General features: G+C 38.6%; 1 protein-coding gene across 2 annotated transcripts in view; it reads left to right on the forward strand.

Annotated features, from left to right (window-relative positions):
* LOC127861850 (ATPase family AAA domain-containing protein 2-like) overlaps nt 1–27,702 on the forward strand; it is a 57,871-nt gene that overhangs the window by 14,578 nt on the left and 15,591 nt on the right. For both annotated transcript variants that reach the window (XM_052400553.1, XM_052400555.1), the window contains exons 4-17: nt 834–1,222; nt 1,428–1,607; nt 3,143–3,248; nt 3,886–4,071; nt 4,656–4,785; nt 14,499–14,615; nt 16,649–16,763; nt 17,435–17,576; nt 17,958–18,106; nt 19,489–19,737; nt 20,229–20,319; nt 21,883–22,197; nt 23,357–23,522; nt 23,851–24,037. In XM_052400553.1, the coding sequence (XP_052256513.1) occupies nt 834–1,222; nt 1,428–1,607; nt 3,143–3,248; nt 3,886–4,071; nt 4,656–4,785; nt 14,499–14,615; nt 16,649–16,763; nt 17,435–17,576; nt 17,958–18,106; nt 19,489–19,737; nt 20,229–20,319; nt 21,883–22,197; nt 23,357–23,522; nt 23,851–24,037 (2,522 nt within the window). The remainder of the gene's footprint in view (nt 1–833; nt 1,223–1,427; nt 1,608–3,142; nt 3,249–3,885; nt 4,072–4,655; nt 4,786–14,498; nt 14,616–16,648; nt 16,764–17,434; nt 17,577–17,957; nt 18,107–19,488; nt 19,738–20,228; nt 20,320–21,882; nt 22,198–23,356; nt 23,523–23,850; nt 24,038–27,702) is intronic.

Raw genomic sequence — 27,702 nt, forward strand, 5'->3', positions numbered from 1 at the left:
AGTGACTTCTTTTCATTTAAATGATTTACTTTGTGCCTGAAATTGACTGATTAAAATCAACTTGCTGTGGAGAATTGGACACAAGAGGATTCTCAGCCATAAGTTGCCCCATTTACAGGTCATGCAAAGCTGAACATTCAAAAGAAAAGTCTGGAGCTATTACACTTCATGAAATTGTTAATAGATGATGCCTTGATTAATTGCCTTGTGCTGGCTACCAAAAACTATGCTTCAGCAATGTTAAATGGCCCATAAAAACAATACTAAGGAATGATCAAATGGGAAGATGTAACCTAGCACTGGCAATAAATATGGGGCTCATTTACAGGTCATATTTGGAATCTCTGCTTTAAAATGAGATTTTAAATGAATTTTAAATTTAAAACAAATATTTGTAACAAAATATGAATTTGATTTAATGTTGAATTGCTTAAAATTAATAAGGAAGTAAAAAGATTCTGAACATTATTGGCTTGTTGCAATTGAAGTTTATTGATAACCTGTTCAGGAAAAAAAAATAAAAGTACAATCATAATCAACAATAAATGAGAAATAAGAAAAATGTCGGTTTTATACACGTAACATGTCTTATTTTATAAAACAAGTATAGAGTTGATTGAAAGCTGAACAGAAACCACTCATCCGTTAAGTTGCTGCAAAATATTTAACAACTAAGATCTATGACGCAAATGTACCATTTCTCCTAAAGATGTTACCAATTCTCCCTATTTTGGCTTGAGGGAGAAGTGACTTCTCCCTAAATTTTGAGCCTAGCTAGACCCCTGGTAAATAACATAAATATTTGAATTGAGATTCTTTGGTTTCACATCTAGAGAGTGACAGTGATATAGAAATCAAACCAGCTCGAAGAGTAGGGAGACCTCCTAAAGCTATCCATGATGACGAAGACAATGATATACAGATTGACACAGAAGCAACCAGCGGTGAGGAAGACACCACTCCTGGATATTCAACTCGTAAGAAAAGGGCTGGTAGTCCACACTCGCCAATAAGTACTGGTCTTGGGACAGCATTTTCCATGTCTACCAAAGCCCAAGGCAAATCAATTTCCCCAAAAGGCCGTGGGCGTTCAAGGCTAGTGCAAGATGATGATGAAGAAGATGGTGACGATGAGGAAGATGACAAGTGTGTTGGTATGCTGAGGAGAACTAGAAGAAGAGCTGACTATAATACCTCAGATCGTGAATCGAAGCAAAGGAAGGTAAGTGCAAGAATTGACTGGTTCATAATGTATATATGTATGTTTAATGACTGCCACATGGTATAATATTTCTGACAACAATGTAATAATTATTATTTCTTTTGTCCAAAAATGTTCTCTTATATTTGCTTGTTTCAGGCACTTGCTCTATATAAATAAGTCAATATGAACATTAAAAAAATAGTTTTGTGTATTTCAAACTCAGTTAGAAGTATTATCTGAGCATGAAGACGGATGCATGCGCCGCAGCTCTAGAACACGTAAGACTTTATATGGGACATACAACCAAGATGAGATTATTAACGGATATGGGCTGGATGATCAACCACCAAGAAAGAGGGCCCCGAGAGATGTACACCTTGAAGATAATGAGGAAGGTTCTAATGTAAGCTAAGTTTCTATTAAGTCAGAGCTGCGTTGAGTTTTGTACAGGTTTTTATACCCCCACAAACGAAGTCATGCCAGGTCAAAAAACTAGGTCACGGGGTCACTAAGGGTTTTAAACATTGAGCATGGTGTCCGCTCTCTAATTCAAGTAGTTTTCATCCGAGCTTCACCAAACTTGGTCAGAAGCAGAGCTACAGATAAGCTGCGTATTTGCGTAAATACGCAATCAAAAATAGGTGGATACGCAATTTTTTCAAAATCTTTGCGTACCGGTACGCAAAACAAACCGCCGATACCCAATTCGAGTCGCCTTATATGCGTAATGAAAAATCCGGTTTTGTTTTGGCCGTTTTGACTCGAGTCTAAATCGACAAGCGCTTGTTTTATCTGGTAACGTATTCACCAATCGTTTAGATGATAACACATGCGAGTCAAACAAAATGGCGTCTCGAGGCAGACGAAAAGTTTCGCAAAAAATACAAAAAAACATATAGATTCCTTTGTCGTGGTAAATAAATCTAAAACAATTGCAACGGGCATTGTTAATGACATTATTAACTCCATATTTTGTTCCGTGGACATCTGCGGTAGTATTTTAGATGAACTTGTTGATGGGGTGCACAGGGGGCTGGAACGGTGTTGGGATAGTATAATAAAGTGTGTTTAGACCAAAAAACAAGTAGTAACACATTCAATGAGTGGGTTGAGAAATTCCATTGGCTTCAGATTGTTGAATCTGGCAGCAGAAAGATGAAACAACCTATACTGCAATTGAATACATAACAGTGACTTTATGTAGGTACGGTTTTGAGAAGCTAAATTCATGTTTTATTGCAATTACCCAATTCACTTGTTTGTTTTGGTACAAATACCCAATTATTTTTTATATGAGCGGGTATCATACTTTTGGATACCCAATCACGTTTTCCATTACCCAATTCATTCTTATTTTGAAGGGTATTACCCAATTACCACAAAAAACTTATCTGTAGCTCTGGTCAGAAGTTGTATCTAGTTGATGTCTAGGCCAAGTTTGAATATGGGTTATGCCAGGTCAAAAACTAGGTCACCGGGTCACTTAGTGCGTTTTAAACATTAAGCATGGTGTCCTATGTTTTTTGTGAAGACAACATGCAAAATATTCTGTGTCAATGTTGCATGTGGGGGTATTGGTCATGTCTGTGACAAAGCTCTAGTTTAATTTTCCCTGCTTTCAGCTTATTTCCTTCTTTGAAAAAAAAGTAAAATTGGGTTTAATTGGGAAATTTCAATTACCAATAATAATCAAGTAAGCTATCTTAAGTTAAAAGTCAAATTATAACTATCTAATAATTTTGTTATCTAATAGGTTAACAGATGAGATTGTCGTAAAAAAAGATCAGAGTTTGCATTTTGGGGTTTACCTGGCCTGTTAGTCAATGGTTATAAATTTTTTGTAATAAAACTGTTAAATCAAAGTACCGGTATGCTTGTTAAATTTGCTGTTTATGTGCAGTTCAGTTGAATGTTGTGTTAATGATCTGTAAATTGCAGGAGTACACAGATATCTACAGCCGCGTGAAGCGCCAGAGGAAACAGGTCAAGAGGGACATGTACGGGATGCCTATTGAAACAGACAATGAAGAAAATGAAGATGATGGTATAACCACTGTAGCTTTGGATGTATTTAGTTTAATTTGGCCTTTAGGGATAGATCTAGGATCACAAAAGTTCAGGGGTGTCAATTGTCAATTAGTCTGAAAATTGGGATTTTAACTGTCCAGGTTTTAGTTTTAGATACAGGGTGAAAAGCTGGACTAGTCTGATCTTAGAAATAACTGGTCTAACACGTGTAATTGGATAGTCTTCATGTGCTATTGAATATTTGCAAAAATATATTGCGTTTATAAAGATTTTCACATTTTGCATGTTGACAATTCCAAAGGCCCAAGAGGAAGGTAGCAACTAAGAGTTTGGTAAATGTTTGTTGTGTAAATCATTGGAGTTTTATATGACACTTATTCTCGGAAAATGGGTTTAATGCATGTGCTTTAAGTATTGTCCCAAATTAGCCTGTGCAGTCTGCACAGGCTAATCAGGGACGACACTTTCTCCTTTGGTATTTATTGGTTTAAATAAAGTCTCTTGTTAGCAAAAATCCAGTTCAAGCAAAAAGTGTTGTCCCTGTTCAGCCTGCGCTGATTTCAAAGGCTTATCTGGGTCGACACTTGATGCACATGTATGAAGCCCTGTTTTCTCAGAGGGACACTCATATGTTGAACAATGTTGTATATAAGGTGACCACAAGGAGGAGGATGATAACCAAGACAGCAGTGGTGACGATGACAATGAAGACAATGATGATGAAGAAGATGATGAGGAAGATTATGATGATGATCAAACTTCCCCGCAGAAGGCCCGTAGATCGTACAATCTTAGGGAGAACAAACCAAGGACTCAGCTCTACATTGCTCCTGTCGCGGGTAATTGCCCCCTTTAAAATAATCTGTACTTTTTCAGTGATTTTTTTACAAACTGCCATAAACAAGTCCTGGTACTCTATGACTTGCAAATGCATGAGTCCAAACATTGAAAGAACGAGTCCAAACATTTTTTTTTAAACATTAAAGTAACCTGTTGCAGAAATTTGTAAAACTGGCTTCTTTATACTTAATGCTGTTGAAAACCCGCATACTGATTATTATTAAGATATTCTGCAATCTTCAAAACTAAATTTTGTTAGAAATCTCCATGCATCATTGGGACTCGCATGATTTGAAACTTTGCATCCTCGCTGATTTTTGTGAGTCCAGGACTCGGGGCTCGCAGGTACAAAAATCACTGCTTTTTCCATCAAATCAAATATTTAATCGAATCAACTGCTTTTATCACATCCACTTATGACAATATGCAATATGCAGCTTATTCAATCCTTCGAAAATTATTTTTTAGGAGGTGGGGGTGGTTGATTTAAGGATAGGTATATTTTTATATAAAAATTAAGCTTTTATCTGTATCAATCAGAAAAATTCCCCCGTTGTCTTTAAATGAGAGTCTTGATTTGCAGAGAAGAGACGGCGTAACAATACACGGTTCCTGGCAGATGAGATATCAGCCTCCCGGTCTCCTGCCAGGAGGAGACGTGTGGAGAAACTGGGATACCTCTCACCCGCCCGCAAACACAGTCTCGGCAGGGGGTATGTACAGTCATTGTGGTACCTTTCACCCACTTCCAAACACAGCCTAGGCAGGGGGTATGTACAGTCATTGTGGTACATTTACCCCACTTCCAAACACAGTCTAGGCAGGGGGTATGTACAGTCGTTGTGGTACCTTTCACCTGCTTCCAAACACAGTCTAGGCAGGGGGTATGTACAGTCATTGTGGTACCTTTCACCCTCTTCCAAACACAGCCTAGGCAGGGGGTATAAACAGTCATTGTGGTACCTTTCACCCTCTTCCAAACACAGCCTAGGCAGGGGGTATAAACAGTCATTGTGGTACCTTTCACCCTCTTCCAAACACAGCCTAGGCAGGGGGTATAAACAGTCATTGTGGTACCTTTCACCCTCACCCAAATACAGTCTAGGCAGGGGGTATGGCACTGCAATTGTTTTATGAACATTTTATGTACAAATATTTTATAACATTCTCAGGGTTAAAAGTCTTCCGGTTTGTGCCGGAATTCCGTTTTTTCAGGGCACCAAAAGGTCGTTTTCGTAATTCATGTAAATTCTATGAGATAATTTAGGGGGTGACCCCCCTCGCATTGTCCAAGCAACACGAAACGTTTATCAAGCAAACAAAAACACGGAACTAAAAAAAGACGCTTTGTAATTGATATTGCTGAACATGTTTCGGTGAATGAGCTTCAATTTCGGTAAATTAACAAAAGCAGGTGCCCGAAAGAGTCATCGTTGTAATCCGCGCGAAAAATAAAGGGACCCAAGCGTTTGCGTTTGCGACATTGTCGAATTATTTACGTCAAACGAGCGCCATAATAAAAAATAGTTGCTTTTCGACGTAAAACAAATAAAAAAAATGAAGTTCCTTGAGCTGAATTCGAGTACAAAGGTGCTAGAATTGGACGTCAAGAATAAATGGCGACGGGAGTGGTTGGCTGAAGTTGATGAATGTGGAGTTAAATTTTGCGAATAGCTGAAAAAACGTATTGCCTGGTACAGTCAGTCAACAAGTTTAGAATCGCCCCGCAAAAAACGTTAATTCTTTTGACCACAATAATTTCTTTCCGTATTTAGTGTCAATGTGAGAAGATGTAAAAATAAAGGGTAAAATTATTTTGTTTGATAACAGGTTAGGCCAGACGGCATATGCAGTTTTTTGTCGAAAATAGCCAATTAAAGTTCACCCTTCGGCAAAGTATTAAAAATCATTCAACTTACAGAATTAGTATTTCAAAACATTTTCATGGCATTTGTTTTCAATCAGCAAAAAGCTTATTTGAAAATAATAAAGCCTTCTATATTCATATGCACATTTCAAAACATAACTCATTCAATCAGTTCCAGTTAACTTTTTGCTGCATTTAATGATTTATCCCCCCTGTAAGCGTTATACAAAGCTTTCTTGCTAAAAATTGGTTAATTTACTCCTTTACCTAATGTATACCGTAGACACTTATCATTTTGTTTTTATTGGGGCATTATGGAAAATTAAAAACAAAATAATAGGAACTGCTGATTATCCGGAACTGTATATACAAACTGTATATGTTCATTGTTGATTGAAATTTTTGGTTTCTTACTATAAAAAATATATATATTAACTCTCCTTTATAAAATGAACTTGCAGAACAGGTGTGATTTTTAACATTTTTGTTAATTTCTTAGCTATTTTTATGCCCCCCTTCGAAGAAGAGGGGGTATATTGCTTTGCTCATGTCGGTCGGTCGGTCTGTCGGTCCGTCCACCAGGTGGTTGTCAGACGATAACTCAAGAACGCTTGGGCCTAGGATCATGAAACTTCATAGCTACATTGATCATGACTGGCAGATGACCCCTATTGATTTTGAGGTCACTAGGTCAAAGGTCAAGGTCACGGTGACCAGAAATAGTAAAATGGTTTCCGGATGATAACTCAAGAACGCTTAGGCCTAGGATCATGAAACTTGATAGGTAGATTGATCATGACTCGCAGATGACCCCTATTGATTTTGAGGTCACTAGGTCAAAGGTCAAGGTCACAGTGACCCGAAATAGTAAAATGGTTTCCGGATGATAACTCAAGAACGCTTAGGCCTAGGATCATGAAACTTGATAGGTAGATTGATCAGGACTCGAAGATGACCCCTATTGATTTTGAGGTCACTAGGTCAAAGGTCAAGGTCACAGTGACCCGAAATAGTAAAATGGTTTCCGGATGATAACTCAAGAACGCTTAGGCCTAGGATCATGAAACTTGATAGGTAGATTGATCAGGACTCGAAGATGACCCCTTATTGATTTTGAGGTCACTAGGTCAAAGGTCAAGGTCACAGTGACCCAAAATAGTAAAATGGTTTCCGGATGATAACTCAAGAACGCTTAGGCCTAGGATCATGAAACTTGATAGGTAGATTGATCAAGACTCGCAGATGACCCCTATTGATTTTCAGGTCACTAGGTCAAAGGTCAAGGTCACGATGACCCGAAATAGTAAAATGGTTTCCGGATGATAACTGAAGAACGCTTATTCCTAGGATCATGAAACTTTATAGGTAGAATGATCATGACTCGCAGATGACCCCTATTGATTTTCAGGTCACTAGGTCAAAGGTCAAGGTCACGGTGACCCGAAATAGTAAAATGGTGTCCGGATGATAACTCAAGAATGCTTATGGCTAGGATCATGAAACTTCATACAGTACAGCCAAAGCGGAACAAACGTATTTCGCGATCCGCGGCGGCAAGGCGAAACGAGTCGATGCCGCGTCAGTCGTTGAAGACGCGTCAGTATGCGGCGGCAAGTCGCATTTCGCCGCGAAACTTCGCATCTGTCCGCCGAGGCATGCCGCGGTCCGGGACATGATGCCGAGTCGATGCGATCATGATTTTTTTTTTTTTTAATTATTAGTTACATGTAGTTTACAAATTTTGAAAGAACAATTATAATTAATAATTAAAATCATAATAAATGTATTGTGCGCGGATTGTATTAGCATATACATGTAAGCATAGTTAATGTGTCTGGCCAATTATTAAGTTTGTTTCCCGCCCGTAGCGTATTTATTTTACGACTGCAACGATAAAACAACACATTACTCCATTTAACTAGTTTAATGACCCGATTCCAAAATATTTTGCCTCCCAATAAACATCACAAAATGTAATAGAATGCACAAAGTATTCACTAACAGATCTCTTTAATATTATACGAGTAAAAAGTGGGATATAAAAGGCCGCAGCGAAAAAACAGCCGGTGGTAACCACGAGCCTAACGAAAAATCGGCTACTCACTCGTGGAAACCTGTTACTTTGAAAATATACCTACCGGAGGTGGATGAGCACACGATAAAATTACAAAACGTGAAGTAACACCGTTATAGTAGCAACACCGTGTACCCAAAATAAAAATGCTATTGCTCATCAAGCGACCGAACTAGGAAGAACCATATACTTTGCTGGGCTAAACCTAGTTCTACCAATCGCTTGACCATTGTATCCACTTTTACATGATAATCGCCATGACACTTTTAATGACACACTAAAACTTTTACTTGATCACTACACTTGTGATCGCACTTTTTTCGCACTTGCGAATTACATACTTAATTGGACATTGATCACTACACTTGTGATCACACTTTTGCGCTCTGGCGATAACACTTACTTGATCACTACACTTGTGATCTTTTACATACTTAATCGGACATTGATCACTACACTTGTGATCACACTTTTTGCGCACTTGCGTTAACACTTACTTGATCACTACACTTGTGATCCAATACTTTTACTTGTACCTTTTACATACTTAATCGGACATTGATCACTACACTTGTGATCACACTTTTTCGCACTTGCGATAATATACTTAATCGGACATTGATCACTACACTTGTGATCACACTTTTTCGCACTTGCGATAATACTTTTACTTGATCACTACACTTGTGATCACTTTTATCGCCACACTTGCGATAATATTACTTGTACCTTTTTACAATCTTAATCGGACATTAAAATACAACTTATCGCTCAGGCAGCGATTTGACACCTAAACGTTTTTTACCCTACGGTATTGCTACTATTTTTTATTCTGTTCAAGCAGCTTAAACTTTAATAACTTGGAATTACCCGAAAGGACAAGGATGATAAACTACGCAAGTAGTCACAGAGTCCATTCAGATAAATGTAAACTTGGAATTACCCGAAAGGACAAGGATGATAAACTACGCAAGTAGTCACAGAGTCCATTCAGATAAATGTATAAATGCGCATGCCCATCCGACCCCCGGCAAACAGAATTAAACACGAGACAGTTCATTGTTCACCGGCAGAATGCATGTGCTCTATATAAACGTGCGACAGTGCGTTTGTCCATTGTAGCATTCGATGAAGACAGTCCAAGCGCCGAGTCACGCTGTCCGCTGGAAAGCGCCCCAGTTGTACAAGACCAAGTTTGGCACCATCTCGATCGACTGTAAGGGGTGTGGCCTGGCCCCGGCACCAAAATGGGTGTGAATGACTGCTATCAGATTTTAGGATCCCGCCATGAGCCGGTGTACATGTACTGGAAATATAGAACTTGCCGGCAGAATCGTATAGCTCAAATGTATAGTCCATTTATGTGCAAGATATGTTTTTAAATCGACTCTGAGCATCTTAAAATGTGGATGTCGGACCAGTCGAGATATTAATCAGGGTGCGGTGGGTGGTGTTTGTTGACGATCCGAACAAAAGCACAGGCAGTTTGCAAAAGGCGGAATGACGTAATATCACGTGGTACGGAAATGCGTAATTTCATTGTTTTAACGAACTCTACCGAAGCATTCCGTACATAACGTTACATCCGTAATCGTATCTATAGAAACCAGCAAACAACATTCGTTTCCGCGAAAATAAATATTATATATTCAGAAATTAATAAGTCGTATTTCACACATAAACAAGGTCACGTAATTATGTTTTCGCACATACAAGTGGTCAAGGCTCCAGCATATGGTGGATTTATAAATTAATTGCATGTTGATTCCGCTATTGTATTTTAGCTGAGAAAATTAGCAGTTTGAAGCCACATCAATAATCAAGACGGTGACGACGTATTTGTAGTTTTGTTAATTATCAGCTTATTACAACTATTGTTTGAATATGCGTATATAAACACGTTTTATTTTGTTCATATTATACAGTTAATATCGCTACTAATTACCCGATAATCCCGTATATTCCAGTTTTAAAGCAAATGCTGGTAAATATTTACGATACACAAACATTCTAGATATTTCCTTAAGTATCAAATACATTTGGGCATTTGTTACTATTTATAGAGATGGTGAAATAACGTCTAATCGGGGCGTTTTTTTTCTCTACTGAACACGCGATTTACGCCTGACGTGATGTTCATGTATTTATACAACACAAAATACACCCAAACTTTCCAAACGACGTTCTACATGTCTGCATTATTTTCGCGCGCTTTTTATGAAACAAAGGATATTTTAGCACTGTTTATTTGACGCTAGAATTTGCCAAAGGACGCGTTAGCATTAAAATTCTGAAGTGTGTTTCGGATTACAAATATAATAATGATAATCGAACGAAACATAAACAGTTGCGCGTCATTAATTCTACGCTACACATACATGTATGTACATGTAGGTGGATATCTTTTCACTCGATCCGCCGCGTACGTATGCGGCGGATTTACTCCGCGAAAGTACGCGAGGTTAATACAGACTCGGCGTCGTTGCGCGGATCGATGCCGAGTGCCACGGCGATACGCCGCGTGAACACACGATTCCGCCGCCGCGGACTAATAATCTGGCCGTGGCGTAGCTGCGGATTATGTTTGTGCCGCTTTGGCTGTACTGTAGATACATTTATCATGACTGGCAGATGACCCCTATTGATTTTCAGGTCACTAGGTCAAAGGTCAAGGTCACAGTGACAAAAAACATATTTACACAATGGCACTCACTACAACGAAGAGCCCATATGGGAGGCATGCATGTTTTACAAACAGCCCTTGTTTATTTGTTATTTTGCTAAGTCTCAGGAGCTTCCGGGGCATTCGGCCCCCTACCAGGGCTTTGCCCTGGACCCAACGGGGCTCCTGGCGGCCGCCAGCTAAAATTTTCAGGTTGTATAGTTTTGCCAACTTTTAACCCTGCATTCTTGTCTTTCAATTTAATGAGATTATAAGGAAAAGCACTGACACAACGCTTCTATCCACCTCTGTACATGGGAGATATTGTTTTGGCGTTGTCAATCTGTATGTCTGAAACACTGTTGTATACTTAACAATATCTTGGCTCTGCTTGGGCTGATTGCATCGAAACTTGGTATGAGTGTATATATGGAAAAGAGAATAATGCACTTCAAATTGCAATCCAAACTGTTTGTCAATAATGAAGTTATGGCCCTTATTCACTTGAAAATACCCATGATCATAAGGGATTTTTTCTGTCTTGAGCTGTGTCTTTAATAACATATGAGCCACAGCCACAGAACTTACCACAGTTGTTTTCAATCATCTGTGGCTGAGCCGTATGCAATACCCATAACCCTAGGGGCCATGGTCAAAGATCGAGGCCAAAAGATCACAAATTTGATAAATTATCAATAATTAAGCCATAACTTCACTAAGAATCTAGGGATTCTGTTATAACAGTCGCTCTCCTCTATCAGACAGGTCTCATAGGTAAGACTGGGGTATCCAAGGTCAAGTTTGCTCTTATGTGTTCATTGATACAAATTTTGATAAAATATGCCTTATTTTGTTAAGATTCTACCAAACATCAAGGGATTTTCAAATGCTCTGATGTAATTGTTCGTAATTATCAGGCAGTCAGGGACATGCAAGACCCTTGTTCTTATCGCCAAGGTCAAGGTTAAAAAAATCATTGCACACCTCATTTTACTAGCAGAGTTATCGCCATTTCTTACTTAAAAATTTCCCTTTTTGTTAGCTTTTTGGTAGATTAAATTAAAAGTTGGTTGCAAGTATATACAGTCCAACCTGTCAATAAAGACCACTCAAGGGATTTGGTCGTTGTGGTCTTTGTTCACAGGTGGTCTTTATTCGCAGGGTCGATCGAAACTTTGCAAAATATGATAGTAGTTTTTTAACAGGTACCTTATCTATGTATGTGCTCTATTGTTTAAATGTTTGAATACTTATGCATGTATAATGAAATAAAGGATTGAAAACACAGTTTTGTTATACATTTGTATATTTATTATCCCCACGCTTTTTGAAAAAAAGGTGGGGATATTGTGGTGATCTCCGCCGTCCGTCCGTCTGTCTGTCCGTCCGTCCTGGCCACTATCTCCTCCTACACTAAAAGCACTAGAACCTTGAAACTTACACACATGGTAGCTATGAGCATATGTGCGACCCTGCACTATTTGGAATTTTGATCTGACCCCTGGGTCAAAAGTTATAGCGGTTGGGGTGGGGCCGCGTCAGAAATTATCACTCATTTTTTTAGGTTATTTTACATTTACTTCTTTATTTCTACACCGATTCACTTCAAATTGATACTGGACCTCTCTTATGACAATACGGTCAATCTCAACCATGCATGGCCCCATTCCCAACCCTGGGGCGCCCCGCCCACATAGGCCACACCCACCAAAAATTTCCATTTACTATAATTTTTTCATTTCTACACGGATTCACTTCAAATTGATACTGAACTTTTGTTATGACATTAGGGTCAATCTCAACTATGCATGGCCCCAATCCTAACCCTGGGGCGCCCGCCCACATAGGCCACACCCACCAAAAAATTCCATTTACTATAATTTTTTCATTTCTACACGGATTCACTTCAAATTGATACTGAACTTCTCTTATGACATTAGGGTCAATCTCAACTATGCATGGCCCCATAACCAACCCTGGGGCCCCGCCCACATAGACCACACCCACCCAAAATTGCCTTTACTATAATTTCTTCATTTCTACACCGATTCACTTCAAATTGATATTGAACTTCTCTTATGACAATACAGTCAATCTCAACTATGCATGGCCCCATTACCAACCCTGGGGCGCCCCGCCCACATAGACCACACCCACCCAAAATTGCCTTTTACTATAATTTCTTCATTTCTACACCGATTCACTTCAAATTGATACTGAACCTCTCTTATGACAATACGGTCAATCTCAACTATGCATGGCCCCATTACCAACCCTGGGGCCCCGCCCACATAGACCACACCCGCCCAAAATTGCCTTTTACTATAATTTCTTCATTTCTACACCGATTCACTTCAAATTGATACTGAACTTCTCTTATGACAATACGGTCAATCTCAACTATGCAAGGCACAATTACCAACCCTGGGGCGCCCTGCCCACATATGTCACACCCACCCAAAATTGCCTTTTACTATAACTTCTTCATTTCTACACCAATTCACTTCTAATTGATGATGAACTTCTCTTATGACAATACGGTCAATCTCAGCTATGCATGGCCCCATTACCAACCCTGGGGCACACCTAGGTCAAACATTCGGCGTGGGGATACGCGTCGGCCTCTGCCGCGCCATTTCTAGTTACATGTTGTATTTCTATTCCCTTATGTTTTTATTATTTATTTAATTTATAGGTCCAGACACAGGCAAGAGCCTTGCACTTGCGTCAACAAACCACTTATTCACTAAGTCATTCACTGACGCGAATTCCGACTCACGCTTAGGGCGTTTACTTTCACAGTTTACGTTCTCCTTGAATTCGTCCATAATCTCATGTTTACGCTTTAAAATGCTCTGAATTTGAGTTTTTCCTACACCAAGATCACTAGCCACTCGTCTACAACTGTGTCCGTTACCTAACAAACTAATGACCTTAACGCGTTCTTCCAACGTCAAGAACTTACGCTCGGAAGCCATGATGGTTAACTTGAACTGACAATTTACTTTTCTATTATCTATGAACGTCTTATTACGGAGAAATTTAAGAAGAGAATGACTATCAAAATGTTTGTCTTTAATAGGCATCGTAAATGATATAAAACCGTTAATTTCCTTAATGAGTTTATGAAAGCCCCAAATTTGTCTTTGATATTTTCGGCAATTAGTACATTAATCGAGAGTCACTTAAATAGAAAGGCAAATTTTTACACTTTTGACAAACTGTCAAATGCATAAAAGAAGCAGGCGACTACCAATTAGCAATGCATGTTAAATAAACAAACAACTGCTATCGAGTGCAATAAACTGTCACTTGCCAATATCTCCATAGCGACCGACGAGTCCACTGCTAAGATGTGTATCACGTGACTACGCAGCGTCCTGGCCCCCATTTTGTTTTTTGAAAGTTGCGAAATCGTTGATTTTTATAATGGCAGTGGTCGTTGTAAGCTATCAAAATGGAGGTTTCGGAATGTAAAAGGGTGGTCGTTGGTCTTTGTTCACAGGTGGGCTTTATTCGCAGGTTCAATATATAGTGAAATCGTTCGGGAGGAAATCGGTGTGGTCGTTATTGACTGTTGGTCGCTATTAACAGGCGGTCGCTCGGGCAGGTTGGACTGTACAGAGATAGCTGGACGAGGCACAACAGTTGTTAGTTCACACCATCTTTTAATAGCATCCTTTGTTACTTACAAGAGTAACACTTGTTTTGGGTATTTTTTAAGCCTTTACTAGCACCTTTTCATTAAGTTCTGCACCCATCCACATACAAAATTTCATTATAGGGGAATATCAATTGAACGAATTTGTTTCTTTTTTTGCAGTCACAAGCGTCGTGCGTTCCATGGCTCTAGCTCCACATCCTCCTCCAGTGAGTCGAGCAGTGACGAGGAGAAGTTCCAGAGACGCAAGGCCAAGAGCATGATGAAGGCCAGGCAAAAGTACTCACCGCTTTCTTTTTACCCTCATTTTGGCAATTTGGCTTGTAGATTTGACATCAAGTGTTACTCCTGTCAGAGTGAAATTTAAAAATAAATTGCACAAATGATCAATATATCAAGACAGCATGATGTTGTTAAGTCTCACCAGGAGCTACACTGTCCTCCATTAAGTCATGGTTTCGTGGTCCTAATAACAGAAAGAGTACAGTGGAGTTTTTTTGCTAAAATTGGGGACCTGTAAACAGCCCCGTTCTGAATAGAAAAAAGATCTCAACATTTAGTTAATCTCCCATCCAGCTCTATAAATTGAACCTTAGTAATTATAATCTTGAAAACCCATATTCAATTTTGAAGCATTTGTTAGCGAAACAACAACTACACAGATTTCCCAATATTAGTCAACACTGTGATTTTTATGTCCCCCACTATAGTAGTGGGGTACATATTGTTTTTGCCCTGTCTGTTGGTTGGTCTGTTGGTCCGTTGGTCTGTCTGTCTGTTTGCGCCAACTTTAACATTTTGCAATAACTTTTGCTATATTGAAGATAGCAACTTCATATTTGGCATGCGTATGTATCTTATGAAGCTGCACATTTTGAGTGGTGAAAGGTCAAGGTCATCCTTCAAGGTCAGAGGTCAAATATATGTGGCCAAAATCGCTCATTTTATGAATACTTTTGCAATATTGAAGATAGCAACTTGATATTTGGCATGCATGTGTATCTCATGGAGCTGCTTATTTTGAGTGGTGAAAGGTCAAGGTCATCCTTCAAGGTCAGAGGTCAAATATATGTGGCCCAAATCGCTTATTTTATAAATACTTTTGCAATATTGAAGATAGCAACTTGATATTTGGCATGCATGTGCATCTCATGGAGCTGCACATTTTGAGTGGTGAAAGGTCAAGGTCAAGGTCATCCTTCAAGGTCAGAGATCAAATATATGTGGCCCAAATCGCTTATTTTATGAATTCTTTTGCAATATTGAAGATAGCAACTTGATATTTGGCATGCATGTGTATCTCATGGAGCTGCACATTTTGAGTGGTGAAAGGTCAAGGTCATCCTTCACAAGGTCAAGGTCATCCTTCAAGGTCAAACATCATATAGGGGGACATTGTGTTTCACAAGCGCATCTTGTTACCAATCCAAAGGGACCCGGCCCCATTCCCAAAATGGTGGGCAAAAAACACTGGGGTAGCTGCACTTGCCACATAAAGCATAAGACCCATTTGCGCATGAAGTGGCTCATATTTAGGAACATAATGGCATAGCTAATGATTCAAAGTCTGGCTGACCCTGGTTTCCTCTTCAACATATGTACTCTGTTTTCCCACTGCTCTGGAAATGGTACCAATACCAGTCATATTTACATCTTACAAAAGTGGACATTTCATAACCCCAATTATTATGCAAATTAATCGTTAAACCATTCATAAATGAATACCTAAACACTAAAAAAAAATCATAAATTATTTTACTGTAAAGTTATAAGTGGGAAAACATCAATATTTTCAGTTTCTGAATTTTTTATCTTTTTTTAACAAAAATGTGGGTACTTCATAAATGTATTTTAATTACAATTCAACTTATACATGAAGCATTAGTAGTTTTAGTTTTTATAGCTCAGCGTTTTTCGGAGAAAACCAGAGGTATTGTCATAGCCAGCTCGTCGTGTTGTCCGATGTCCGCCGGCGGCGTGTTTAAACCTTGACATTTTGCTCTAAAATCAAATTGCTTCCACCTACAACTTTGAAACTTCATATGTAGATGCACCTTGATGAGTTCTACATGCCACACCAATTTTTGGGTCACTAGGTCAAGGTCACTGTGACCTATAAAAAAAATCTTCAAAACTGCACCCGAGCGTTGGCACCTGTTAGTCGGTGCTCTTGATGTGAATATACTTCTAGAAGATGGAACTCGACTTGGCCTTGGAACTTCTTAAACAATTTTACAGCCAGTGTTAGTTTCTTATTTCATATTCTACCAGAGCCCATTTAAAATGTTTAAATTTGTTGTTGTTGTTCCTAGTTTGCTGCCCATGAACTTCGAGTCTGATGACATCATGAAGTCTTCTCTACTTCGGGACAGACAGAAGATTGGCTCCAGTTTGGCTGATGTCGACCCTATGACCATTGACAAAACTGTAAGCCTGTGTCATTTGTTGTTTTCAGCACCCTCTGTCAGGTTTAGAAAATTTGTATGGATTTTGTGGATTAGTTGTGAATAAGATTTGCTTTGGTGTGCAAGTTATAGAAAATTGAAGTAGGTTGTGTAGCTTACTAACTTTGGCTTTTAAATGCATTTTAAAATGGCATTGCAGTCAATGAACTGCATTTCTTTCTTGACAAATTTATAATGAAAAAATATAAGTACCAATATCAGGTGTGTGTTGCCACAAATCAGGTGACATTTGACAGTTTGGAAGGCCTGTGATTAATAACGAAAAATGCCATTTAAGCCTGTGGGGACAGCATAGGCTAATCTGGGGCAATGCTTTACACACATGCTTTTTAGCCCAGTTACCCATAGGGATACTCAATGTGTCTTGTTCTGAGAAAACTGGGCTTAATTCATGTGCGTAAAGTGTCGTCCCCGATTAGCCTGTGCAGTGCGCACAGGCTAATCATGGACGACACTTTCCGCCTTAACTTCATTTTAGGTAAGGAGGGACTTCCTTGAAACTAAAACTACCATAAAAGCGGAAAGTGTCGTCCCTGATTAGCCTGTGCGGACTGCAAAGGCTAATCTGGGACGACACTTTACGCACATGAATTAAGCCCAGTTTTCTCAGAACAAGACACCATTGTATTTCAGGTGACGTTTGACAGTGTGGGAGGCTTGGGAAAGCATGTACAGGCCCTGAAAGAGATGGTTGTGTTCCCCCTGATGTATCCGGAGATCTTCGAGAGGTTCAAGATCACCCCACCCAGAGGCGTCCTCTTCTATGGACCACCTGGTATAAAAAAAAATGGGTTTTTTGTAAGCCCTCACAATTACACAAAAATTGTTAAGGAACATTTAAGTGTTACTCTGTCTGTGGAGTCATAATTGAGTTCTTAGAAAAAAAACTCAAAGTTTTAAGATATTATGACTTTGTTGCTTTAAAATAATGTGTTTGTTATAACTTATCACTTCAAGGGTAATGAAAATGGAATGAATGTATGTGTCTTTGAAATGCTATGAAGATACAACCATTTCACACTCAACTCTTGGCTGTTCACTAGTGAACAGCAATCTTAAAGAATGTAAGTTATTGGCCCAAAGGTTTGGCAAGTATTTAGGAAGGGATTGTCACGCTTTCAACATGCTAATACTATTTTTTCAACAATCTCTTCAGGTACTGGTAAGACCCTTGTTGCTAGGGCGCTGGCCAATGAATGCAGTACTGACGGTCGTCGGGTTGCTTTCTACATGAGGAAAGGGGCGGACTGCCTCAGCAAGTGGGTGGGGGAATCAGAACGGCAACTCAGACTGCTCTTTGATCAGGTAGTTTCCAAATTAATGTTAAAATCAGTAAACTGGCAAACCATTGCAGGAAATTGCATGTGAATTTGTCATCTTAATTATTAGTTTTTATTGACTTGACTTTGAGAGTGAAAACACACTACAGGACAGACATTTGTTGGAATGTGATCTAAAAGTAGCAAGGCCGTGGTTGTCATACACCTTGAAGGCCATCTTTGATTTTGTTGAGGTATAAGTCTATGTACTGATGCCAAACTGATTGTCTGGCTGCCCGGTTAGTGCAGTGGTTTGTACATGCGTTTCCCACCTTGGCAACCTGGGTTCAATCCCTGCTTTCGGCTCATGTGAGCCTGGTTGGCAGCCACCACAAGGGACAGTTAAGATTTCCTGTGAATACTTTGGCTTCCCTGCACAGCTCAGGACCACACCAAATTCAACAGTCTTTCATTAGAAATTAAATAATATGAAATAAGAAAATAGCTTTCATTCAAAATTCATCACAACCGGTTGTGGTAAAAATGGTATTATTTTTAGAAACTTCAATGTTGACATCATTGTATCAAATGGTGGCATACCTACCCCAAGTTCAGATAGATAAAATTCATATGCATATCACTTGTTTATGTAGATAAAGACATCCCTTAAATTCTGTATATCTTTATACACAAATAGTGTACACTACTTATAATTTGTGTCATTAATCTTTATTCTTAAATTCCAACCATGTTAAACTATTTACTTTCAATACTTTTCAGTGTGTATAATTCTGTAATACTTACAAAAAAAACTTATTTAGCATTATTCTGACCACTAGATGAACGAAACTAAATAGTAACAACAGCTTAATCACGACCAAATGTACAGCAGTGTGATAGTTGTCCACATGATATGTGTCATCCAAAATAACTTGTCAGCTACTGATATACAGCATTATTGCTGCAATAATGTCCTATTTACAAAAAATGTGTAGTAGTAACAGAATGAGCATTATGTATAAGAAACATAAGTGTACACAGTGATCTGTTATTTTTATGCCCCCGAAGGAGGGCATATAGTGATCAGACTGTCCGTCTGTCTGTCTGTCCATCTCACTTTTGTGTTTAGGTTTCGAAAATTGCTCATAACTTCTATGTCGCATCAGATGTAACCTTCATATTTGGTATGCATGTGTATATGGACCAGGTCTTTCCATACACACAAAAAGTTTGACCCCCTTGACCTTGAACTTAGGGTCCGTGTTTAGGTTTCGAAAAAGCGTTTTTCGGGGGCATATGTCTTCTGATGGAGACAGCTCTTGTTCTTCTTGTTTCTGTTCAGTAGCCATTGACTTTGTTTATTACCCAGGCCTTTAATAAATGAAATCTCTGTTCAGTCTTCTGATGTTGATTATGTTCATTTCCCAGGCTTATCAGACTCGCCCTTCCATCATCTTCTTTGACGAGATAGACGGGCTGGCCCCAGTCCGTTCCAGCAGACAGGACCAGATCCACAGTTCCATCGTCTCCACTCTCCTAGCCCTTATGGACGGGCTGGACAGCAGGGGGGAGATTGTGGTCATCGGGGCCACTAACAGACTGGATTCTATTGATCCAGCTCTCAGGCGACCCGGTAGATTTGACAGGGAGTTCCTCTTCCCTCTGCCTTCTATACAGGTAAGTTTGTTTTGGTGTTAAGGAAAGGGGCTTAAACTCTTTAACATTGTTATATCTCTGACTTATACCTGTCATAGTGGAGGTTTCTAAGTATTTTACATATGTCGTTCTTAGAGCATGGTTTACTTAATTTTTCTAAATTATATATCACCTTTCTTGTATGAGATAATTTATGAAGATTATTTATTGAAATACCTAAACATAAATATGAAGTACATGAATCACAAAAAATTAATGTCTCAAATCCATAACCCATAATTTGTGTCGCACTTTCTAAGAACACATCATATAATATAATTAAAAGAAAATTAACATGGGTTGCTATGAAGAAACAATAAATCTTTGTCAATATGTATGTTATTGACCTTGTTTATAAATTCCTTACAAATCTTGATGCAGAGAATTGAAATAAATATCTGCTGAAATCAGTGTCATATAGATTTGTGAACACATAGCAAGAATATGGCATGTTGTCCATTTCAATTCCGCAGGCCAGAAAGCAGATCCTGAAGATCCACACAAAGGAATGGAACCCCAGGCTGTGTGACAAGTTTGTGGCAGAAGTGGCCGAGAAATGCACAGGTAAATAAGGATTCTTGTTATAACCCATGTGAATGGGTGTATTCTAGAGTTGCCATGTTGTCTGTTAGAATTTCTTTTCCCTCAGACTGCCAATTCAATTTATGTCAAATTCAGATTGTGCCATTAAATATTTATATGCAAATGATTTAGAAATGGGGGAACGAAGAAGGCAAAATAAAGCAGTTGCACTGTCTGTTTGTAAAAAATTGCCTGTCTCAGCCATACCTTTGCTGTAAAGGTTATAAATATAAACATAGAACAGTCTGTTATGTAAAATACTGTAGTAGATGTTAGAAGAAAACTACCATTATCTTAAATATCAGATGGTCTGAGGCGAGTAATCGACAATTTGAGGCTTATGGCTTTCTTAAGACATTGCCTTTTCTAATACCTGCCTTGCATCTGTTGTCTTTTGTTGAATATTACAAAAGCATGTAATAATGGATTGATACTTGTCAAATATTAAATTTAATATATAGCAAGAATAAAATGGATGATGTCATGAAATGATTTGATGATTATGAAAAAACTTGGCACAAATGTCCACAATCATAAGACAATGTCGCATGTAACATCTGTCTCCTTATCTCAAAGGTCAAAATAACACTTAAGAGGCCATATTTGGTATAAAACAGTTGAAAATTCTGTCACAGCTATAACTTTGCCTTATATAAATGGAATTTTCAATAACTAGGCATAAATGAAATCCATTGTAACACAATTTGTTGCATGTAGCACTTGTCTCCCTACCTCAAAGTTCAAGGGCATGTTAAAGAATTTTAGGGTCATTTAATGTCAAATTTAGCCATAAACAACTTGTTGGCACTGTTACCTTGTCATTCATTGTGGTATTCTATAATAACATACCTCTTATAACCACCAACAGGAGGCGGAATTTCAAATGTAAAACCTGTCTGCCTAACTCAGAGTTCCAGGTTCACTTGAGGTCCAATGTAAAATAAGGCCATAAAACATCTTGTCCAGGTCGTTATTTTGTCATTCATTATGTCATTGTAATATTACCTACCACAAATCACCACCACAAGAAGACTGAGCGTCTTTTGTATAATCTTTCTCAATGAGGTCAATAGTTAAATTTGGCGATAAACAGCTTGTTTTTTACAGAATCAAAGTTTTTGGAGCATCCATGCCTTATGGACACTTTTCTTATTTCTAATGACATTCAAAATGACTGACTTGCGTCATCTTGTAGAAAAGTTGGTCTCCTAAACAACTTTTTACATTTGTGTTCAACTTATGCCTAAGTTCTCATGCTCAATATTCATAGTAATGGATGACATTTATTTGTGGTCTCAATCAGATTGGAAAATAGCCATGATTGATTTTTTGGTGGCGCTGATTTCTAAAAAAACTTCATATAATCAATGAACGTAATTCATAATCATGTTTCACATAATGTTTTCAACAAAACTTAAAATGGCTGCCTAGATAAATTTCAAAATGGCTGAATGATGGCTATATAATAGTTTTCATTTAAACTACTTTTGCAATGTTTGATTGTGTGTACACCACTCACCTGATCATGTTCTCTCCCCTGCACAGGCTACTGCGGTGCAGACATGAATGCCCTGTGCACGGAGGTAGCCCTGCTGGCGCTCCGGCGACGCTACCCACAGATCTACACGTCTTCAGAGAAGCTCCAGATCGACGTCCAGTCTGTGAACGTCAATGCTAAAGACTTCCATAATGCCATGCAGCTGATAGTCCCCGCCTCTCAGAGGTCAGTTACCTCCCCTGCCCGCGCGCTGTCCCCCCAGGTGGCGCCATTGATGTCTGGACTACTCAGCAGGGCGCTGACCATGCTCAACGATCTCTTCCCCTCTGTGTTGATGCAGCTACAGAATCTGGATGCTCCTGGTAAGTTGCTTTTTCCCAAAATTTAAGGTACAACCCTCTTTTGTTTGAAATTGGTCGTTTTTAAATATTTACTGCGCTAAAGTCATCAGTGTCACTTTGAAACAACCCATCAGAGCTCTGCAAAAAGTTGCATCTTGTTATTGATTAAAAATTGATGATACTTGTGGTATAGATGCTTGAAAGTAGGAGAAAGACTTTATGGGTTGGTTAAATACCCTGCAATCAAATTTTGTTTTAGTATACTTGAATCACTTGACAGGGGGTTGGTTGGTCAGTCGGTTGTTCTGTCATGCTGCACATGTTTATTTTGTGGAGCGAAATAGTCTCTCAGTTTTTAACCAGGTTTTCCGAAGGAGAAAACTGGTTATTAGATTGGCGATGTCGGCGGGCGAGCTGGCGGGCGGAACAAGCTTGTCCGGACCATAACTTTGGTAACTGCGAAAAAATTACGTCAATATCTCCAAGGCCAAGGTCACAATTTGAGTTTGAAGGTCAAAAATGGTCATAAATGAGCTTGTCCGGGCCATAACTTTGTCATTCATTGTCAGATTTTAAAATCGTTTGGCACATTTGTTCACCATCAATAGACAGTGTGTTGCGCGAAAGAATTACGTCGATATCTCCAAGGTCAAGGTCACAATTTGATTTAAAAGTAAAAAATGGCCATAAATGAGCTTGTCCGGGCCATTACTTTGTGATTCATTGTGAGATTTTAAAATCATTTGGCACATTTGTTCACCATCATTAGATGGTATGTCGCGCAAAAGAATCACGTCGATATCTCCAAGATCAAGGTCACAATTTGAGTTTGAAGGTCAAAAATGAACATAAATGAGCTTGTCTGGGCCATTACTATGTCATTCATGGTGACATTTTAAAATCATTTGGCACATTTGTTCACCATTATTGGACGGTGTGTCGCGCGAAAGGATTACATCAATATCTCCAAGGTCAAGGTCGCCACAACTAAAAATAGATTGATTTTGAAACAACTACATGTATGTTACTATGAACAATCAGTAACAATACACATTTTGAATTGTCTCCCTTTATCAGACTTTTTTTCAACTGGAAACCTGGTTTTGTGACAATTTTGTCCCTTGTCTGCTGATTAAAATGAAATTATATATGTATGTTGTTACTTCTGCTACATTTTCAGCAACTGAAGCCAGTGCTGGTAATGGAGGAGGCACTTCCTTGACGATAACAGAGCTTGACAGCGACGATGATGAGAGGAATGCATGCATATTTGAGCAGAAAATTGACAAGCGCCGCAAACAGTCCAACATTCCAGAACTTCCAGAGACTTTCTTGAATATTGCAAGGTTTTTCCCTTTCATATGCTATGATTCTGTAATTACTTACCAAAATTTTTAGGTACAGAATTTTTCTTTGATCCATATAAGCTAAAAGTTGATAAAATTATATATTTTTATTTCATAATTTCTGCTTTTATATCAAAATTAAGCTTGTTATAACTTTGATAAGGTTAAAAACGATAATTTTTATAATAGTTTACCTTCATATTTCTGCCTAATAAATCAGTGCAATAAATTGTACAAATTAAAAGAGGAAAAATACTCCAAATGGCCTCTTCATAGAGTTTTGAGCATAGAAAAAGTTTTGAGCAGGTCCCAATTTTTCCTTGGGCAGATATGCAGACCGTCACCCCAGTACCCATCGGCCCCGTTTCTTGTTGGCTGGTTCCCAGGACCAGGGCCAGACCAGCCACCTGGCGCCGGCCCTGCTGCACCATCTGGAGCAACTTCCTGTACACAAGTTGGACCTCTCGGCACTGTACGCAGTCAGTGCTAGGACTCCCGAGGAATCCTGTGCACATGTGAGTAGCAGTGGTCTGTGCTCTGGTTAGAAAAATAGGGCTTAATGCATGTGCGTAAAGTGACATCCCAGATTGGCCTTTGCAGGGTTGACACCGCTTTAACTGGGTTTTGGCTAGAAAGAGACTTCCTTTAACCCTTTCAGTGTGGGAACCGAATTTTGAAGGCCTTTGCAAACAGTTTTGATCCAGATGAGACGCCACAAAACCACTGCCACTGTTTGCTATTCTGATAATATTCTTTGAAAAAAAATCGAAGAAAATGCTAATTTTAGAAATTAAGCAGACAACATTTTAGCAGACGACAAATTTCCCAGCATGCAAAGGGTTAAATGAAAAATTCCATAAAGGTGGAAAGTATCGCACCTGATTAGCCTGTGATGACGGCACAGGCTAATCTGAGATGACACTTTTCGCACATGCATTAAGCCCCATTTTCCCAGAGCAAGTCTCAAATTCATGAATAATAAAAAAGTTCTGAACTTTAAAGATTGTCACTTATTTTACCAATAGGGCAGTATTCACATAATGTTTGTCAACACTTATTTCCGTGTCCAGTGGCATTTGACTGGTTTCTAGTTTCTCTCTATTTTTGAAATGTTTTAACAATTAAATGTTCCTTGATCGACAGTTTTATTCAATTCTTTTAACCAGGGATGTGATTTTTTTTCCTTACATTGTCAAACTTAATGTCCCCACGCTTTTTGAAAAGCGTGGGGATATTGTGGTTATATCCGCCGTCCGTCCTGGCCACTATCTCCTCCTACGCTATAAGCACTAGAACATTGAAACTTACACACATGGTAGCTATGAGCATATGTGCGACCCTGCACTTTTTGGAATTTTGATCTGACCCCTGGGTCAAAAGTTATGGGAGTTGGGGTGGTGCCGGGTCAGAGATTTTCACTAATTTTTAGCTTGGCTGTTTTCGGAGAAAACCCGAGGTATTGTCATAACACGCTCGTCGTGTCCGCCGTCCGTAAAGGTTTTGAAGATTGGCTCTAAAATCAAAATGCTTCAACCTACAACTTTGAAACTTCATATGTAGATGCACCTTGATGAGTTATACACGCCAAACCCATTTTGGGGTCACTAGGTCAAAGGTCAAGGTCACTGCAGTTTTTTTTTTCCCACTTTTTGGGAAGATAGCCCATGGCTTTGGAATTGGGAATTTTATCGGCATTTTCATGAAATTGGGAAAATAAATTCATTAGTCTTTTTTTTTCCACACGAAAAGTCCACTGATTAGGGAAATACTAAATTTTACATAACTCTTTATAATCATTCAAATTAAAAGAACAAAATCATATAATACTTTGTTAGTTGAAATTCGGCTATAAAATCAGGCCAAAAAAAACCCTGCACTGTGACCTCTAAAAAAAAAATATTCTGTCAAGCTTTCATTTATTCAAAACTGCAGCCGAGCGTGGCACCCGTTATGCGGTGCTCTTGTTTATTTTATGTACTTACATTGGCCATAACTTTTGCAATATTGAAGATAGCAACTTGATATTTGGCATGCATGTGTATCTCATGGAGCTGCACATTTTGAGTGGTGAAAGGTCAAGGTCATCCTTCAAGGTCAAAGGTCAAAAAAAACAAATCCAAGGAAAGAAATAAGCTTTAAAGGGAGGTAATTAATGAACCTGCCAAATGATTTAAATTTTTTTAATAAATCAAAGTGGCGCAGTAGGGGGCATTGTGTTTCTGACAAACACATCTCTTGTTTTATGTTATTTTACATTAACTTCTTCATTTCTACACCGATTTACTTACAATTGTTACTGAATATCTCCTATGACAATACGGTCATTCTCAACTATGCACTGCCCCATTACCAACCCTGGGGCGCCCCCTTTGTCAAACATGCGGCATGGGGATACGCGTTGGCCTCTGCCGCGCCTTTTCTAGTTTTACAAATGGTTATTCACTTTTCTTAGTCTGTGTACACATGAAGTATTTAAATGAATTCTGTTCGGGGGCTATGGCATATTGGTATTTTCTCTGGTTTTTAAATCACATACCCCTGCTAACTTACCGTATTTCTTTGATTGTAAGACAGATTGACTATAAGATGAGACCCCAACTTTAGGTCTCAGATCGGCTGTATTTTGCGTGGCCTCGCTAATAAGACGGGGCAATTTTTTAGGACGAAAATCTGTAAATTTTAAATAGTCAAAATACCCGTAATGGTTTACACAATGCGTGTTTTATGGCCCAACATGTCACTATCAATTGATAATTTCAGGGGTTTATTGCAGTTTATGGCTTTTTACCTACCACATTAATCGGACCGTACATTGTACTTCACCGCGATAAAGTAAAGGCAAGTTACGTAAGAGACTGATGATAGTCAGCGGGTGTTATCCTACTGGAAAGTGTGCTTTTAATGCATAATATTATCAAAACATTTTTTTCGACACGTAAAGCGTTGTAACAAATTAATATTTAATTCATAACAAATATACAACAAGTTTAAATGTTCCCTTAAATTCCCATATGAGAATAATAATTTGTAATCCGAAACACACTTCCGATTTTTTAATGTTTACAGGACGTTTACAAATGCTTGCAATATAGTCATCATGTATATTTCTTGACAAAAGAGCGCGAAAATTATGCGGCAATGTACAAGGTCAAGGTATATATACGTATGTAAAGCGTGCGTGTATTGATTTTTTATACAAACTGTGTAACGCAGAGAACATTGAATTCTGATGATTTCAGTTAAATGTTTCTTTGGTATATTTAACACAATTGTATCGCGAACAATTTGATATTTCTTCTAAATTAATTTCAATTCAAACACGCTGTACCTTTATCGTTACGGTCTTTTATTAATTATTGAAACAGTAATTGTACTGTTAATTGTGGGACAGTTGTGATTAAGTCGACGAAACCACACCTTCATCCAATCAAAAAATATACCGTGTGAAGTTGAACAATAATGATTGGTTGAGGGCGTATCAAGCGATTGAGTAATTATTTTTAATTGGTCAGAAGTAGTTTGCAGCAGAACCGTTGTGCATATCATTCAGAGCTACAGATAAGCTGCGTATTTGCGTAAATACGCAATCAAAAATAGGTGGATACGCATTTTTTCCAAAATCTGTGCGTACCGGTACGCAAAACAAATCGCCGATACCCAATTCGAGCCGCCTTCTATGCGTAATGAAAAATCCCGTTTTGTTTTGGCCGTTTTGACTCGAGTCTTAATCGACAAGCGCTTGTTTTATCTGAAAACGTATTTACCAATCGTTTAGATGATAACACATGCGAGTCAAACAAAATGGCGTCTCGAGGCAGACGAAAAGTTCCGCAAAAAATACAAAAAAAACCCATAAAGATTCATTTGTCGTGGTAAATAAATCAAAATCTAAAACAATTGCAAAGGGCATAGTTAATGACATTATTAACTCCATGTTTTGTTCCGTGGACATCTGCGGTAGTATTTTAGATGAACTTGTTGATGGGGTGCACAGGGGGCAGGAACGGTGTTGGGATAGTATAATAAAGTGTGTTTAGACCGAAAATGCCAAAAAAATAATTTTTAATATACTAAAAGTAACAAGGGTTTCAAATAAAAAAAAAATTCTGACAGCCATCAATCAGATATGTTTAAGTTCTCCAAAATAAGATTTTCATTGCCTTGTGCTGAAAGTTGTTAT

The sequence above is a fragment of the Dreissena polymorpha genome, chromosome 16 (genome assembly GCF_020536995.1).
Source record: "Dreissena polymorpha isolate Duluth1 chromosome 16, UMN_Dpol_1.0, whole genome shotgun sequence".
Taxonomy (NCBI): Eukaryota; Metazoa; Mollusca; class Bivalvia; order Myida; family Dreissenidae; genus Dreissena; species Dreissena polymorpha.